Source organism: Ctenopharyngodon idella, chromosome 18, assembly GCF_019924925.1.
Source record: "Ctenopharyngodon idella isolate HZGC_01 chromosome 18, HZGC01, whole genome shotgun sequence".
NCBI lineage: Eukaryota > Metazoa > Chordata > Actinopteri > Cypriniformes > Xenocyprididae > Ctenopharyngodon > Ctenopharyngodon idella.
This window is the reverse complement of record NC_067237.1, coordinates 33,561,834-33,576,150: the sequence shown is the minus strand read 5'-3', so window position 1 is coordinate 33,576,150 and position 14,317 is coordinate 33,561,834. Positions and strand designations below refer to the sequence as shown.

At 36.9% G+C, this 14,317-nt stretch overlaps 1 protein-coding gene across 1 annotated transcript; it reads left to right on the top strand.

Annotated features, from left to right (window-relative positions):
- The first annotated feature begins 7,300 nt into the window (after positions 1 to 7,300).
- On the top strand, positions 7,301 to 9,733 carry LOC127499572 (extracellular calcium-sensing receptor-like). The gene is made up of 2 exons (XM_051869970.1): positions 7,301 to 7,309; positions 8,563 to 9,733. The coding sequence occupies exons 1-2, from the start codon at positions 7,301 to 7,303 to the stop codon at positions 9,463 to 9,465; spliced, it is 912 nt and encodes a 303-aa protein (XP_051725930.1). The 3' UTR covers positions 9,466 to 9,733.
- Positions 9,734 to 14,317: the final 4,584 nt, after the last annotated feature.

Here is a 14,317-nt window from a genome sequence, read left to right as displayed (position 1 = left end):
CCATGCAGCTTCTGGAACAGCCGCCTTGACAAATGGGAGCAAATAGACTGAAGTCTGTTAGACAAGACGACTGCAGAGAGAAGAAGAGGAAGTGGCTGATGGGCCTTCAGCTCCCCTCCTGGAAGAGGAAGTTGACACTTCGATGGGGTCAGCATGGAGAGGACTGATACAGTGCAGGAAAAGGTGAAACTTTCACTTGAGACTTTTCCTATGGACAATTTTGCCTTGCGTTATGTAATTTTGTGGCAGGATCGATCACAAGCCAGACTGTCTGAGAGAGAGAAACAACAGAGCCCATACATCACAACACCAGGCCTTTGAGTGCCATCACTGGCTAAAGATCCAATGCAACAGCCCAACAAGTTCAACTGACTGATGATCCACACAGAACACAGAAGGACTTCCATTCCCTCCCTTGTGGGCAAGTGCTGCATCTCAATGATCACTACAGAAACTGCTTCAAATTCTGTTAATTATCATATTAATTTGATTCCTTTTGATTAATTCACTGGTCTCACAGCAGTTCTTTGTATTCTCTGTTAAACTAACATTCTGAATCTGCTTTCAATAGGTACCAGTCCAGCCTACTGTACATCTTAATGAAAGAAAAAGAAGTTCAATTAACAGAAGTGGGTGTTTGACTCACCAATTAGTTAAAACTGGGGCTGGATTTGGGATAGTGAGGGCTATTACATTAACCAACTAGGGGTAAAGACATAAATAGGTTGTTGACTTCAGAGTTCTCTGGCAAAAAGGCAAATAGGGCACAAGGTGTCCAAAGAGAAAATTATGGCTAGAAAAGCAATAATATTGGTCACTCCATTTCATTTAAAGGTAATTTTCTAGATTTGAAAAGAATAATAACTCTAAAATTCCAAATTTTTGAAATTACAAATGCTGTCATCAACAGGGATATGAGATGGGAATGTTATTTGTCCATGGATCCAAGATTGTGTGGAGATATCCAATCTTCTTCTAAGTAGCTCACGAGTAACAACAAAAAGTTTTAAAATTGTAATTGCACAGTGGATGACAAATTGCATTTGAGAAATTTAAATTGGCTCTCTCAAATAAAAGCCTAGGTCTATATGATTATTCTAAACTATGTAATCTATTTTATTCATAGCGACTGACATCGAACAATTGATTATTAATGTCCTAACATTTAGACACTGTCGCAAGGGGAATGCCACAGTGTGTCTATGTAAGTTCCACCCACTAGCCCAACGACGGCATCTAGTGGTCTGGTTGAAGGTACTCTGCGTGTACGTCCTCTGGCGCTTCTGTAAATTCACCTTAATTAAAATTTTGATTTCTAATTTAATGTTGACTCTGTGATGAAGCGATAACCACCACTCGCTTGGGGGCGAAGTGAATGTCCGTAAAAGATGTTAAAAATGATGGCTCAGCCCGCAATAGCACTTTTGTGCAAGTGTGTTTATTTACAGTGCCAAAAATATACACAGTCCAATGGTGAAATATATATACAGGTGCACAACAACGATGGGGAAAAAAAGGAAAAACAAAAAACAAAAAACCAAAGTAACAAAAAAAAAACAAACAGCAAAATAAAGAGGAAATAATCCAATTAAAAATATGTACAGGTAAGTATCCACAATATACAGGTGATTGGAGGTTCGTTGGAGGCACCGCAGTTGCACTCTCACTTTGACTTGGTAAACAAGCAATTAGTTTGAGTCTGGCCTGCTCTTATATAGGCCAGACTACACCCCGCCCCTACCACGGGACTCCTCAAACCAGGTTTGTATAGCAGGTATAAACTCATTTCTTAACTCATTTTCACTCAGTCCTATACATTTAATTAACATTAAACACAAATTCCACGCATAATCCACAAATAAAAACATTCACTACAAGAATAATACATTTAACACTTCAATTTTATCACACATAAAACATGGGTACCCCTATTAACATTACACAATAGTTTGGCCGGCTTCCGGTGCACTGCGCCGGTGCGGCGCAATCAGTGACGTCATAACCAATCGCCGCTCGATTGCTCTGTTTGGCCGACGCAGCGTCTCACACTGGAACGCCAACCATCGCATGCCCAATTAAACACATTAAAACAAGGACAGGACAAGACAATACATCCAACAACGTGTAGTGTGAGTGTGTGAAATGTCCAGGGTTATGAATACTGACGGAGGGGCAAAGAAATAATGTTCAACATGTCCATGTGCCATCGGGACTGCGTGTGCACCCGCACCGCCGACAGCAGCAACAGTGGGAGGGGAAATGAGCATGGACCATTACAAAGGTTAGTATTACTGTGTGAGTGCATGTGTATGTGTGCCAGTGTTGTCCAGCAGTGACAATTAGGTCAGCTTTGTCACAGACTCCATGAATACTTTTAATCTGACTCCAATTTTAGACAACTTCTAATTTACGATCTTTCCAATATAACAGCTGATCATGAGATTAGTTGTGCTTTAATTTGGATCTTAGATTTTTCTGATTATCTTATACTTTTAATTATTCGTTCACTGCGGTCCCGGTATTGCTTTAGAAAAGTCACTTCTGCCGACTGAGTGCTGATCTTAGACAGAGGATGCAGGGTAAATATCTACCTTTAAGTCGGTAGCACTCTGCTTACTCATAACAAAAAGCATAGTTTTTATATATTTACGAAAATTGCAACTTACTAAGGCAGCGATAGTCAGAAATCGAAATGGTCTCAAATGATGTGCCCCATGCTCCATCCATTTAAGCCTCCCGTATGATCTATCCTGAACACAAATTTGCGGTAATATCTTCGCTTTAATCTACTAGAAATAACGAATAAAGAATAATGCAGAATAAATCAAGAATAATATTTATTGTTTTGCCAGGCAGCATTAAACATCAATTAAAAGAATTAAAAAGAATACATCACACAACTGATCAGCATAAAATACAAAACACAATTCAAAGTATAGTATTAAAAATAATTTCAAAGAGCCAGCATACCTGGCAAATAGAGAGATACACACAGCAATTGTGCGGGAAGTTCTGAATGCAGATGCTTCCTTGAGTGGTTTGCCAAATCCCTTAAACCCTCTGGGGTCTGAGGATTTTTGGGGCCCTGGAGACATTTTGACATGCCCTGACATTTGTGCTTTTTTCAGTTGTTCATAAACATATTAATGGAAAAAGTGTCATTACACTGTATTCAGCATGAACTTGGCTACCATAATATGTGAGCAACATGTATGTACATGTTTGTATTTTTGAAGGAATAACGTTTATGCGTGGTTATTGAAAAAACAAAAAACTTAAGTCACTGAAATAAGGCCACAAAACTAATATTATATATGTGTTCACAAGACTTCTGGGTATTGGAGGTTGTAGACTAGAGTTTTTGCTTCAAAATGATGTAAAAATTATCCTGCCTATAAAACAATATATTGATTTAAATTTTGTAAGACACTTTTTGTCAAGAAACACAGTATGCGTGGAGGCGTGAATCTTCATGAATAATGCTGTGATTCACACCTGAGAAGACAAAGACCCGCATAATAGTCTGCATAATGACCCGCATAATGAGACCTTTCAGTCAGGTAGGCTATGTGAAAAAACCCTCTGATAACAGGATCATATCAGCTGTATTAACGTAAATATAATGCCCACTCTTGCCAAAAAAACATGATTTTTGTGATCTCATGCATGCACGTATTATTGCACATGTGAAGAAAATTTTGTATAGGCCTATTATAGTTTAAATTACAGTACCAGTCAAAAGATTGGACAAATTAGCCTACTATTATAATGTTTAAAAGAAGTCTCAAGTCTCTAACCAAATAATGGTTTTCTATTTTAATATACTTTGTTAATGTGCACTTGACAAACTATACATCATTAAAAAGACTCAAACTTCACATTTTGACCTCTATTTTACTCTTATAGTGACCATAATTTGTTAATAGCCTATGCGTCAGGAGTTATGAATATGAAAAACGGAGTCGTTACCTTTGACAAAACAACATCCATCAGGGCTTTTAGCTTAAAAGCATGCACATTTGGAGAAATATTGATGGATTCTCATATGGCAATTTTCTATACAGAGTAATATTTATTCAATATTTATTGTCATCACTATGAGCGCTGGATACTGTGTTTTCAATTCATACATGCAGCCGAAGGGCGCTCTGTGCACATTTAGTCCACAAATGACTCAGTGAAGAACAGGCATACCATGTGACATTCCAGGAACTAACAGAGGCTTCTAGAGATCACTAACCATGGCTATAACATGCAGATAAACACTTATGAAGATAATAAATACACGACTGCGACGATGTATACATGTATTGCCTCAGAATTTGTGTCTGAATAGAGCGCTCGCCCTGTGGGCATGGCCGCATTAGCGGATAATGAGCTGACTCACGGACGTCTGACATGTCTTTTTTTCTGGTATTCAGGGACAGGTATTAAGGTGGTTTAGATCGTACCTATCAGACCGTTACCATTTTGTATATTTAAACGGGAAAAAATATAACATCAGTGAATTATGGAGTGCCGCAAGGATCTGTGTTAGGACTTCTGCTAGTTTCAATATATATGCTGACACTTGGTAATATTATACGAAAACATGGATTTAGTTTTCACTGCTATGCTGATGATACTCAGTTATATACTTCATCACGACCAGATGAAATCTCTAAATTATCCAAATTGACAGAGTGTATTAAAGATATAAAACACTGGATGACCTGTAATTTTATTCTGTTAAATTCAGATAAGACTGAGGTATTACTTATTGGACCAAAAACTTGTACACAGAATCTCTTAGACTACAATTTGCATTTCATGCATTCATGACATCTAGACTAGATTACTGTAATGCATTACAAGCTGGTTGTCCTGCATCCTCAATAAACTAGTCCAAATGCAGCTGCTAGAGTTCTTACTAGATCAAGATCATATAACACCAATTTTATCATATCTACACTGGTTACCTATTAAGTTCGATATTGATTATAAAGTAATGCTACAGACCTATAAGGCCCTAAATGGCTTAGCTCATGTGTATTTAACTGATCTTCTATCGCCCTACAATCCATCACGCTCTTTAAGATCACAAAACTCTGGGCTTCAGGTTGTACCTAGGATATCTAAGTCCACTAAAGGACGGAGAGCGTTTTCACATTTGGTTTCTAAACTCTGGAATAGCCTTCCTGATGATGTTCGGGGCTCAGACTTTCTCACCCAGTTTAAATTTATATTAAAGACGCATCTCTTTAGCCAAGCGTTCACATAATGCATCTCGTATCCTTGTACTCCAGTTATATCAGATCAATTGCACATGATTATTTTTTATTAATGTGTTAACAGCAGCTACGCTATTTATTTTTCAGTTGTTTTTCTGTTTTATCTAGGGATGCCCATCCCGAGTTAACTAGAGAGTAGTTTGGATCCAGCCTCTTATGAAGACTTCAGATGCCTCAACACCTGAGATGACCCCAACCCCTGTGAGGACCTCAAATGATGCAAACACTGGATCAACATGCACCATTCCAAATGTTGCTATATGCTAATCATTTGTTAACATGTATTCATTACTTCAATGAGCTCATTGATTCTAATTAATACATTGTTTAAATTAATACATTGTTAGCTAACTGTGTGATTTGTATTTATACATTTCTGAAATTACATAATTTGAACACAGTCACCTCTGATAACAGATTACTCTAAATTGTAATGTTGACATGTATTTTCTGTAAAGCTGCTTTGAAACGATATGTATGGTGCAATACAAATGAATGTGCACTGAATTGAAAATTATCACCTGCCTGGCCTGTGAGCCTGAATTTTGCCTCCTTGCCACATTATGACTCCAGTTTTGGTGTCTGCTAACTGATTGCCCAATCCTAACCCCACCCTACAACAAATCCTAAACCTAAGTTGTTTGATAAAAAACATTTCTCATAGCTTAGTACTTGATAGCATCACTATACCATGGTATCACCACAGTATTTATTTATTTATTTATTTATTTGTTTGTTTATTTATTTTTTTCTTTGCACAGCAAAAGTAAATGCATGACTGACATCTAGAGGACATTCTGAGAAAAAAAACTTGCAAGTAGAAAACATAGTAGATATAATTGTGTGTGTATATATATATATATATATATATACATATGTAGATATAATTGATTAAGCCAATTAATTATCTGCTCATCATCTTTAGACAACTTCTCTGAACAGCAATAAACTGTGCATGCAAAAAATGTCATTTAATTCCATCAGGACTGTTGTCTATGTTGGCAGGGTGACGTCCTTTTTTTTTTTTTTTTTTTTTTTTTTTGAGGGCATCACCTGCTCTTTTAAAGCAACACCCCATACAACCTTAATCATAAATTAGTTACTTAGAGTGGGTGAGTGGTTCAGAGAGAGATAGAAGGAGAGATGTGGATGACTCTGTATATTACTCTATACCTGTCATTTAACTGTATATCTGCAGCTTCAATCCTCAGATCAGGTACCTGTCAGCTCCAGGGACGCTTCAAATTAAATGGAATGTACCAGGATGGAGATGTTATACTTGGAGGCCTGTTTCATGTTCACTTTTTCACAGTGTTCCCAGAGCTGAGCTTCAGAACCAAGCCAGAACAACCATACTGTGAAAAGTGAGTTAAGGTCCAAAGTGACTATAAACCTATATAATAATATAATAATAATAAATACTAAAAATGTGAAGGTTAAGTTCTCGTTGCCCTCTTTTATCTTAGCTAACTTACTCACATGATGTATTGACAGCAGTAATTCTGCCTTGGCAAAGAATCTGTTGAAACCACTGTAAATTTAGCCAAGTATGCACAATAGGAGGGCTTCATGAGTGATGCTTGATCTCAAATGTTTTTTTTTTTTCTTTTTGTTTGTTTGTTTGTTTGTTTGTTTTCTATGCATTAATGCTTGTATTAATTAATATTTTAATTCTTAATCTCTTTAATATCACTTCATGTCATCAGTTATCTTGTTTTTTCTTCTTAGATTTAATATGGAAATTTTCCAGCAGGCACAGACCATGGCTTTTGCAGTGAATGAGATTAATAATAATCCAAACCTGCTGCCTAACATAACTCTTGGTTATCATCTTTATGACAACTGTGTGAGACTAGGAATAGCGTTCCGGGCTGCCATATCCCTGGCTAGTGGGACAGAGGAGTCCTTCTCCAGCCTAAACTGCACTGGCCCCCCTCCTGTGATTGGGATTGTAGGGGATCCAAGTTCAACTCCTTCCATTGCGATTTCCAATGTTCTTGGGCTGTTTCGAGTACCAATAGTAAGATGGGATGAAAAAAGTAAAAGTATACTATGTGCACTTTTTTGCACCTTTAGGTTACATTTAGTGTTTTTAGTCATATGTCCTCAATTTTTTTTTTTTTTACAGAACCTATTTTGGAAGAATATTCTGGTTTAAAAAGAAACAAAAATTAATACAAAAGCACTGATCACTATGTTTATCGTACTCTAGAGCTGGGTGGTATATCGAGTTTGTACGATATATTGATATATATTTTATGGGATATGGGATGAGGCAAGACTGTTTATCGATAGTTTGTTATTATGAGTGCATCATCTGAAAAATAGCGGAGGACACAGAGTGAGCTGCTGCGCGGATGTGCATGATTCTATTTGTCTTAACTGAGACATCCTTTATATTAATGGCTTCAGAATAACTATTAAAATATTTAACGTGTATAGTTTAAAGTGACTTGCTCGTTAGACGCTCTGAGAGATAGCCTACATGTGCTGTTTAATGCTTATGTTTTGTTTTCCTCGGTGCATAACTTACATTTCACAAGTATATTTTCCATCTGTTATTATTCTGTAATCATGCAAATATTACCATGACCATGTTTTATATTACTGACTTCAAAATAACTGGTAAGATTTAGTTAACACGTATTGCCCAGTCAGAAGCTCTGACAGATAGCAACATGTGCTGTTTAATGCGTTTGAGATGTGTTTTCTTCAGTGAAATGTTAGGTCACGAAAACATGTACATTTTCTGTCAAGAGTGGATGAGCCATGCGAGTTTACACTAAATTTCATAGAAATTTTAGTGAACGAGCGCCACCACACACATGCACACCAATCAGATGGAGCGCATTAGAATACGAGCCAATAATTCTGACTAAAAATATTGCTACATTTTGCTAAAATATTTGTTTTTGGATATTAAATATGCCATATATAGAATTTTAAACCTACAAGTAAGTGGATTTTTATTATCATTATTGTAATGGGGTAATCAAATGTAGGCTAATGTAACTCCTAATCTCAGATTACTGAATGCGTGTTCCTATTAACTGTTAACATTTAGTCAGTACTTTTGTTTTTAATTTCATTTTTAGTTTAGTGAATTTAATGTCTGCTTTAAAAAGTATTTTTAACCCATTTTTTTGCACATAATATAACATAGCATACATGGGTACATTTAATAAACCTTTTATATAAACATTGTTTGTAGGATTTTGGGCAGGATGCATTTTTTTTTTTTTTTAATACAGAATTTTCTCTCTTCTTCTCTTTCCCTATTTTTCTTAATTAGGTTAGTCACTATGCCACCTGCTCCTGCTTGAGTGACAGGAAAAAGTACCCCTCTTTCTTCAGAACAATCCCCAGTGATGCCTTTCAGGTGCGGGCTATGGTTCAGATCTTGAGGCATTTTGGATGGACCTGGGTTGGCCTTGTCTACAGTGATGATGATTACGGCATCTATGCTGCTCAGTTATTTCAGCAGGAAATGCAGCTATTTGGACATTGTGTTGCTTTTTCTGAAAAGCTTCCACATGATAACAACCACAGAGACATTCAACGTATAACGGGAGTGATCCAGGCCTCTACAGCTAGAGTAGTGGTTGTTTTTCCCTCTGCATCCTTTCTGCTACCATTGATGGAAGAGGTTGTGTTGCAAAACATGACAGGAAAGCAGTGGATTGCAAGTGAAGCTTGGGCCACCTCACCTGTATACCACACTCCACGTTTCCTGCCCTTCCTGGGGGGCACACTGGGAATCGCTATCAGACGTGGAGAGATTGAGGGTCTTCATGACTTTCTGCTACGCCTCCGCCCCAGTAATGATTCAAGAAATAATATGTTGAGGATTTTCTGGGAGAACATGTTCAGGTGTAGTTTTGGAAATGGGGGAAGAGTGATAGATGGAGAGCAAGTGAAAAAGGTGTGTACAGGACAGGAGAATCTGAGCACCACAAACACACCATACACTGATGTTTCAGGGTTGAGAGCAGCTTATAATGTCTATAAGGCAGTTTATGCCCTGGCACATGGACTTCATAACCTGATGCAGTGTGAGGAGGGTAGAGGACCATTCAGTGGGAACAGATGTGCTGACATAATCAACCTGAAACCCTGGCAGGTAAGAACCAATTGTATAGTGCAGATTCTATTCAGGCCTATAGAAAAGCTGAAGATGGAAATTCAAATACTGTAAGTGCTGTATATTAATTCAACACTTGCTCTGTCTACAAACTGTACAGCTGGTTCACTACCTCCAGAAAGTGAACTTCACCACAACCTTTGGGGATCAAGTGACATTTGATAAGAACGGAGATGCTCTGCCTATCTATGATGTGCTAAACTGGCAGCCAAGCTCTGATGGATCAATAAGGACTTACACAGTCGGTGTAGTAAATAAAGGGGCGGCAACAGAGATGGTGCTCACACTTGATGAGGATGCAATATACTGGAACTTTGAGACAAAAAAAGTAATAAGCATTACATGTTAATGTCATCCTTTTTGCATACGTGTAGTCTGAATACTAGAAAAGCTATGCTAAAACAAATGAATAAATAAATGGTAAGGATAAGCTCATAATTTAAAAGAGATGACAAACATGGCAAATAGCAGATGATATCTCTTTCAGCACCCAAGGTCTGTGTGCAGTGAGAGTTGCCCCCCAGGCACCAGGCAAGCCAGGAGGAAGGGTCTTCCTGTCTGCTGTTTTGACTGCCTGCCCTGCGGAGATGGAGAGATTTCCAATACAACAGGTGAGTAGACTATTGTTGGCTAAATTTGAATATAATTTGAGAAGTAAATTTAAAAGTAAAGTAATTTAACCTTCAGTCTTTTTCTTATATACAGATGCTATTGAGTGCACAGTGTGTCCAGATGAGTTCTGGTCTAATCCAGATAAGGATCAGTGTGTCCCCAAAGCAGTAGAGTTTCTGTCCTATGAGGAACCTCTGGGCATCTCTCTGACCACTGCTTCCCTACTTGGCACCTGTATTTGCGCTCTTGTGATGGTCGTCTTTGCTCATCACCGTAACACTCCCATAGTACGCGCCAACAATTCAGAGCTCAGCTTTCTGCTGCTGTTGTCATTGAAAATGTGTTTCCTGTGTGTACTGCTGTTCATTGGTCAGCCGCAGTTGTGGACATGTCAGTTAAGACATGCTGTGTTTGGCATAAGCTTTGTCCTGTGCATCTCCAGCATCCTGGTCAAGACTATGGTGGTAATAGCTGTGTTCAAGTCATCTCGACCAGAGGGCAAAGGAGCGATGAAATGGTTTGGAGCAGTTCAACAAAGATGCACAGTTCTGGTCCTTACAGCCCTCCAGGTTGTGATATGTGCAGTCTGGCTATCAACTGCCTCTCCAACACCCCATAAAAACAACCAGTATATCCGCTCTAAAATGGTATATGAATGTGCTATTGGCTCAGTGGCCGGTTTTTCTATGTTGCTGGGATACATTGGACTGTTGGCAGCAGTAAGCTTCCTTTTAGCTTTCCTGGCGAGAAATCTTCCAGATAATTTTAATGAAGCAAAGTTTATCACTTTCAGTATGTTGATATTTTGTGCTGTGTGGATTGCGTTTGTTCCAGCATATGTGAGCTCTCCAGGGAAATATGCAGTGGCTGTGGAGATATTTGCCATTTTAGCTTCTAGTTTTGGTTTACTGGTATCCATATTTGCTCCAAAGTGCTACATCATTCTTCTACATCCAGAGAGGAACACTAAAAATGCCATCATGGGAAGAGAAACACAAAAGAAGTAGTTTTACATTATTATGGTTTAAAATTGTGAATTCAGATTTTCAACTACTTTATCATTTTAGGATACACCTCTGTAAACAAATAAGCAAAAATATTGCAATGCTTGCTGTTTTGTTGTAATTATCATCATCCATTTGTTTGCTTTAAAATAGCACTGTTTATTAATTTATTTGTTAAACTGACTTTAATATGTTTTGTCTTCTTTGTAGGTTTACCTCCTTTGCACGTTAATTTTTCTAAAATTGTTTGATTAGAAAAGGAAATATAAAATAAGGAGAAAAGACAGTTTGTCAAAGCTGCTTGATTATAGATATAAGTCAGAAAGTTTCTCACATGATAATGGGCCAGTTGCATATGGGCACCATGTTGGATTTCTGATCTAGCGAGTGTGTGCATAGACACTTGACACCAGTGCAAAGAGCCAAAGAAAGCTGAAAATGATCTTTTAAAGTTGTTAACCCAGATAGCATCGTGACATTGATACAATGTTGAGTTTTGATCCAAACCATCATTTTGGTTGAGATTGACATTTCAATGTTTAAAGTGTGTTGGATAAGCATTTTGATGAAAGTCGACAGCACACATGGGTGGAGTAAAAAAAAAAAAAAAAAAAATTGTGCGCACGATTTACTAATTTGTTCCCTCGGTTTACTAATTCGTGCGCACGATTTACTAATGCGTTCCCACGATTTACTATTTCGTTCCCTCGATTTATAAATCATGTGCATGATTTATAAATTGAGGGAACGAAATAGTAAATTGTGTGCACGTTTTAGTAAATCGAGGGAACGAATTAGTAAATCGTGCGCACGATTTAGCCTGCTATTTTTTTCCTCAATGTCATGTCCAGGGGTCCGTATTGGATAGAGTGACATTGAACTAACAGTGATTTGTAGTTGATGGCCACAAGATCATGCAGGTATGCATCTCTGCAGAACACTAGTGGGTGTTTCCCAATCAGTGGGGCATTTTCAAACCACGATGGGCTTTTACCTTCTTTATTTACTCAAATCCACTGGGGGCTTAGTTTAGGGGTGGGCCTTAATAATTTTAGCAAGTCTGTTAAAAAAAATCGTTGAAAAACATCCATTGCTTGAAATTGGCCACTGATTGGTAAACGCCCATTTTGGTTTTGCATGTGCACTTCTCAGTAGTCTAATCAATTCCTCTTCATTCAAGACAAACCACAGGTGCATCCTATACGGTAGTGTTGTTTGTTGAACCACCTGACGTCTTTGGGTTTCAAACAATGCATCTTTCTTATTGTTTCTATGTTCTTTTGTTTGTTTGATTTTGTGCTTGTTATTTGCATTTGATTTATTGTTACTGAATCTAATAAGATATATTTATTTTAAAAAGGTTATTAAAGTGTTTGAATAAACCATCCATTTTCTAAATTCTTAAAAAAGTGCATGCATCTTGCTTTAGTAATATTTATTAGGAATTTTATGATTAAAGTTCCAACAACATTTCTTGAAGTGTAAATGACATAAACGTGAGCAAGAATATCATACTTTACACATAGCCCACATATTGCATCTATTACTCAATGCTTGCAGAGCACCTTGCCTTCTTTCCTTTAATAGGAATGAAGGCAGATGAGGATGGACAACTAAAAAAAAAAAAAAAAAAGAGAAGCACCCTCTTGATAAATGTGACATTGATAATACATTGAGTTGTAGTTGATAGGATTATCACCTGACCTGAGATTTGATGCTATCCTGTGCCTTATCTCCTACTCCCTCATTACTGCTTAATCAGGTAATCATTCATATTCCTGAATCTGTATTAAATTGGAGGAATGTAACTAATCTCCATTCAGTTTAGCCTGTAAACACAATAACAAAAAACTACACCTTGTGTTTATTCCTCTTCATAAGGAGTTTAGCTCCAACACACCTGCCTGGAAGATTTCATTGATCCTAATGACCTTGATAAGCTGCTTCAGGTGTGTTTAATTAGAGCTGGAGATACATTTGGGTGGAAAGATTGGACACTTTCCCATAGTGTAATTGAAGTGTTGATAAATAGATTAAATAATTTAACAGTATTATAAATATAGTTAGAACATTCTGTGTTTAGCAATTTATAAAAAGTGAATCATATTGTGTTTAGCATATTAACATTCTTGAATGTGACTATGTATGACAGCTGAATTGACTTGCTCTTAAGTAACATCATGCGTTCTTTTTCAGATTTCAGAGAACTCAAAGGAAAAGAGGCAGTAGTCTGATGCAAGCTAGATTTTGAAAACTTGAGCCATTGGACCACATGTATTTTTGACATAAGACATCTGAAAGTAATGTTATTTTTAAAGGTTGTAATGATTTTGTCCTTTTTGCCCCACTCCTAAATAATTTAATTTAATTTAATTTCTTTAATTAATTGGTAACACTTTATTTTAGGGTATTTTAACTAGTTGCTTATTAGCACGCATATTACTAGAATATTGGCTATTTATTAGTACTTATTAAGCACATATTAATGCCTTATTCTGCATGACCTTATTCTACATTCTTAATCCTACTCAACACCTAAACTTAACAACTACCTTACTAACTATTAATAAGCAGTAAATTAGGAGTTTATTGAGGGAAAAGTTGTAGTTAATAGTTTATATATGTTCCCTATACTAAAGTGTTACCATGTTTGAAAAGGTTTTCCCAAAAATGGTCAAAAATTTGTTGAAGCACCTTTTTAAGTGTAGCTGAAATTAATGTTGTTCAGAACATTATTTTATGTTGACATTTCAGTTGTATTTTCAACGAAAGTGATTTAGAATCAACATCGCATTAACATTGATCAAACGATATTACTAATGATTATTTTTGTTAATTTCAATATTGATTCAACATCAGTGATGTAGAATCAAGCGTAATGTTGATTCAATAGCATTACCGCTGATTTTTTGTTCCATTGTTTCAACGTTAAATGCAAACGTGATATTGAACCAACATCACTTCGTAATGTTGATTCATTGATATTATCATTAGGGCCCGAGCACCGATGGTGTGAGGACCCAATTGCTCAGTCAATTATTCTTCTTCTCCGAAATAAATTGCATTTTTGAGGGACTAAACATGCTCGAAAACTCATGAAACTTTGCACACGCATTAGAATTGGTGAAAATTTACATCTGATATGAGTTTCAGAATTAGGTGTGGCAAAATGGCTTGAGAGCGCCACCTACAAAATGTCAATTAAGTGCCCTTCGCGCTACGTGTCATGTACAGGTATGAAATTCGGTAGACACATGTAACAGCCCAATACCTACAAAAAAGTGTAAAAT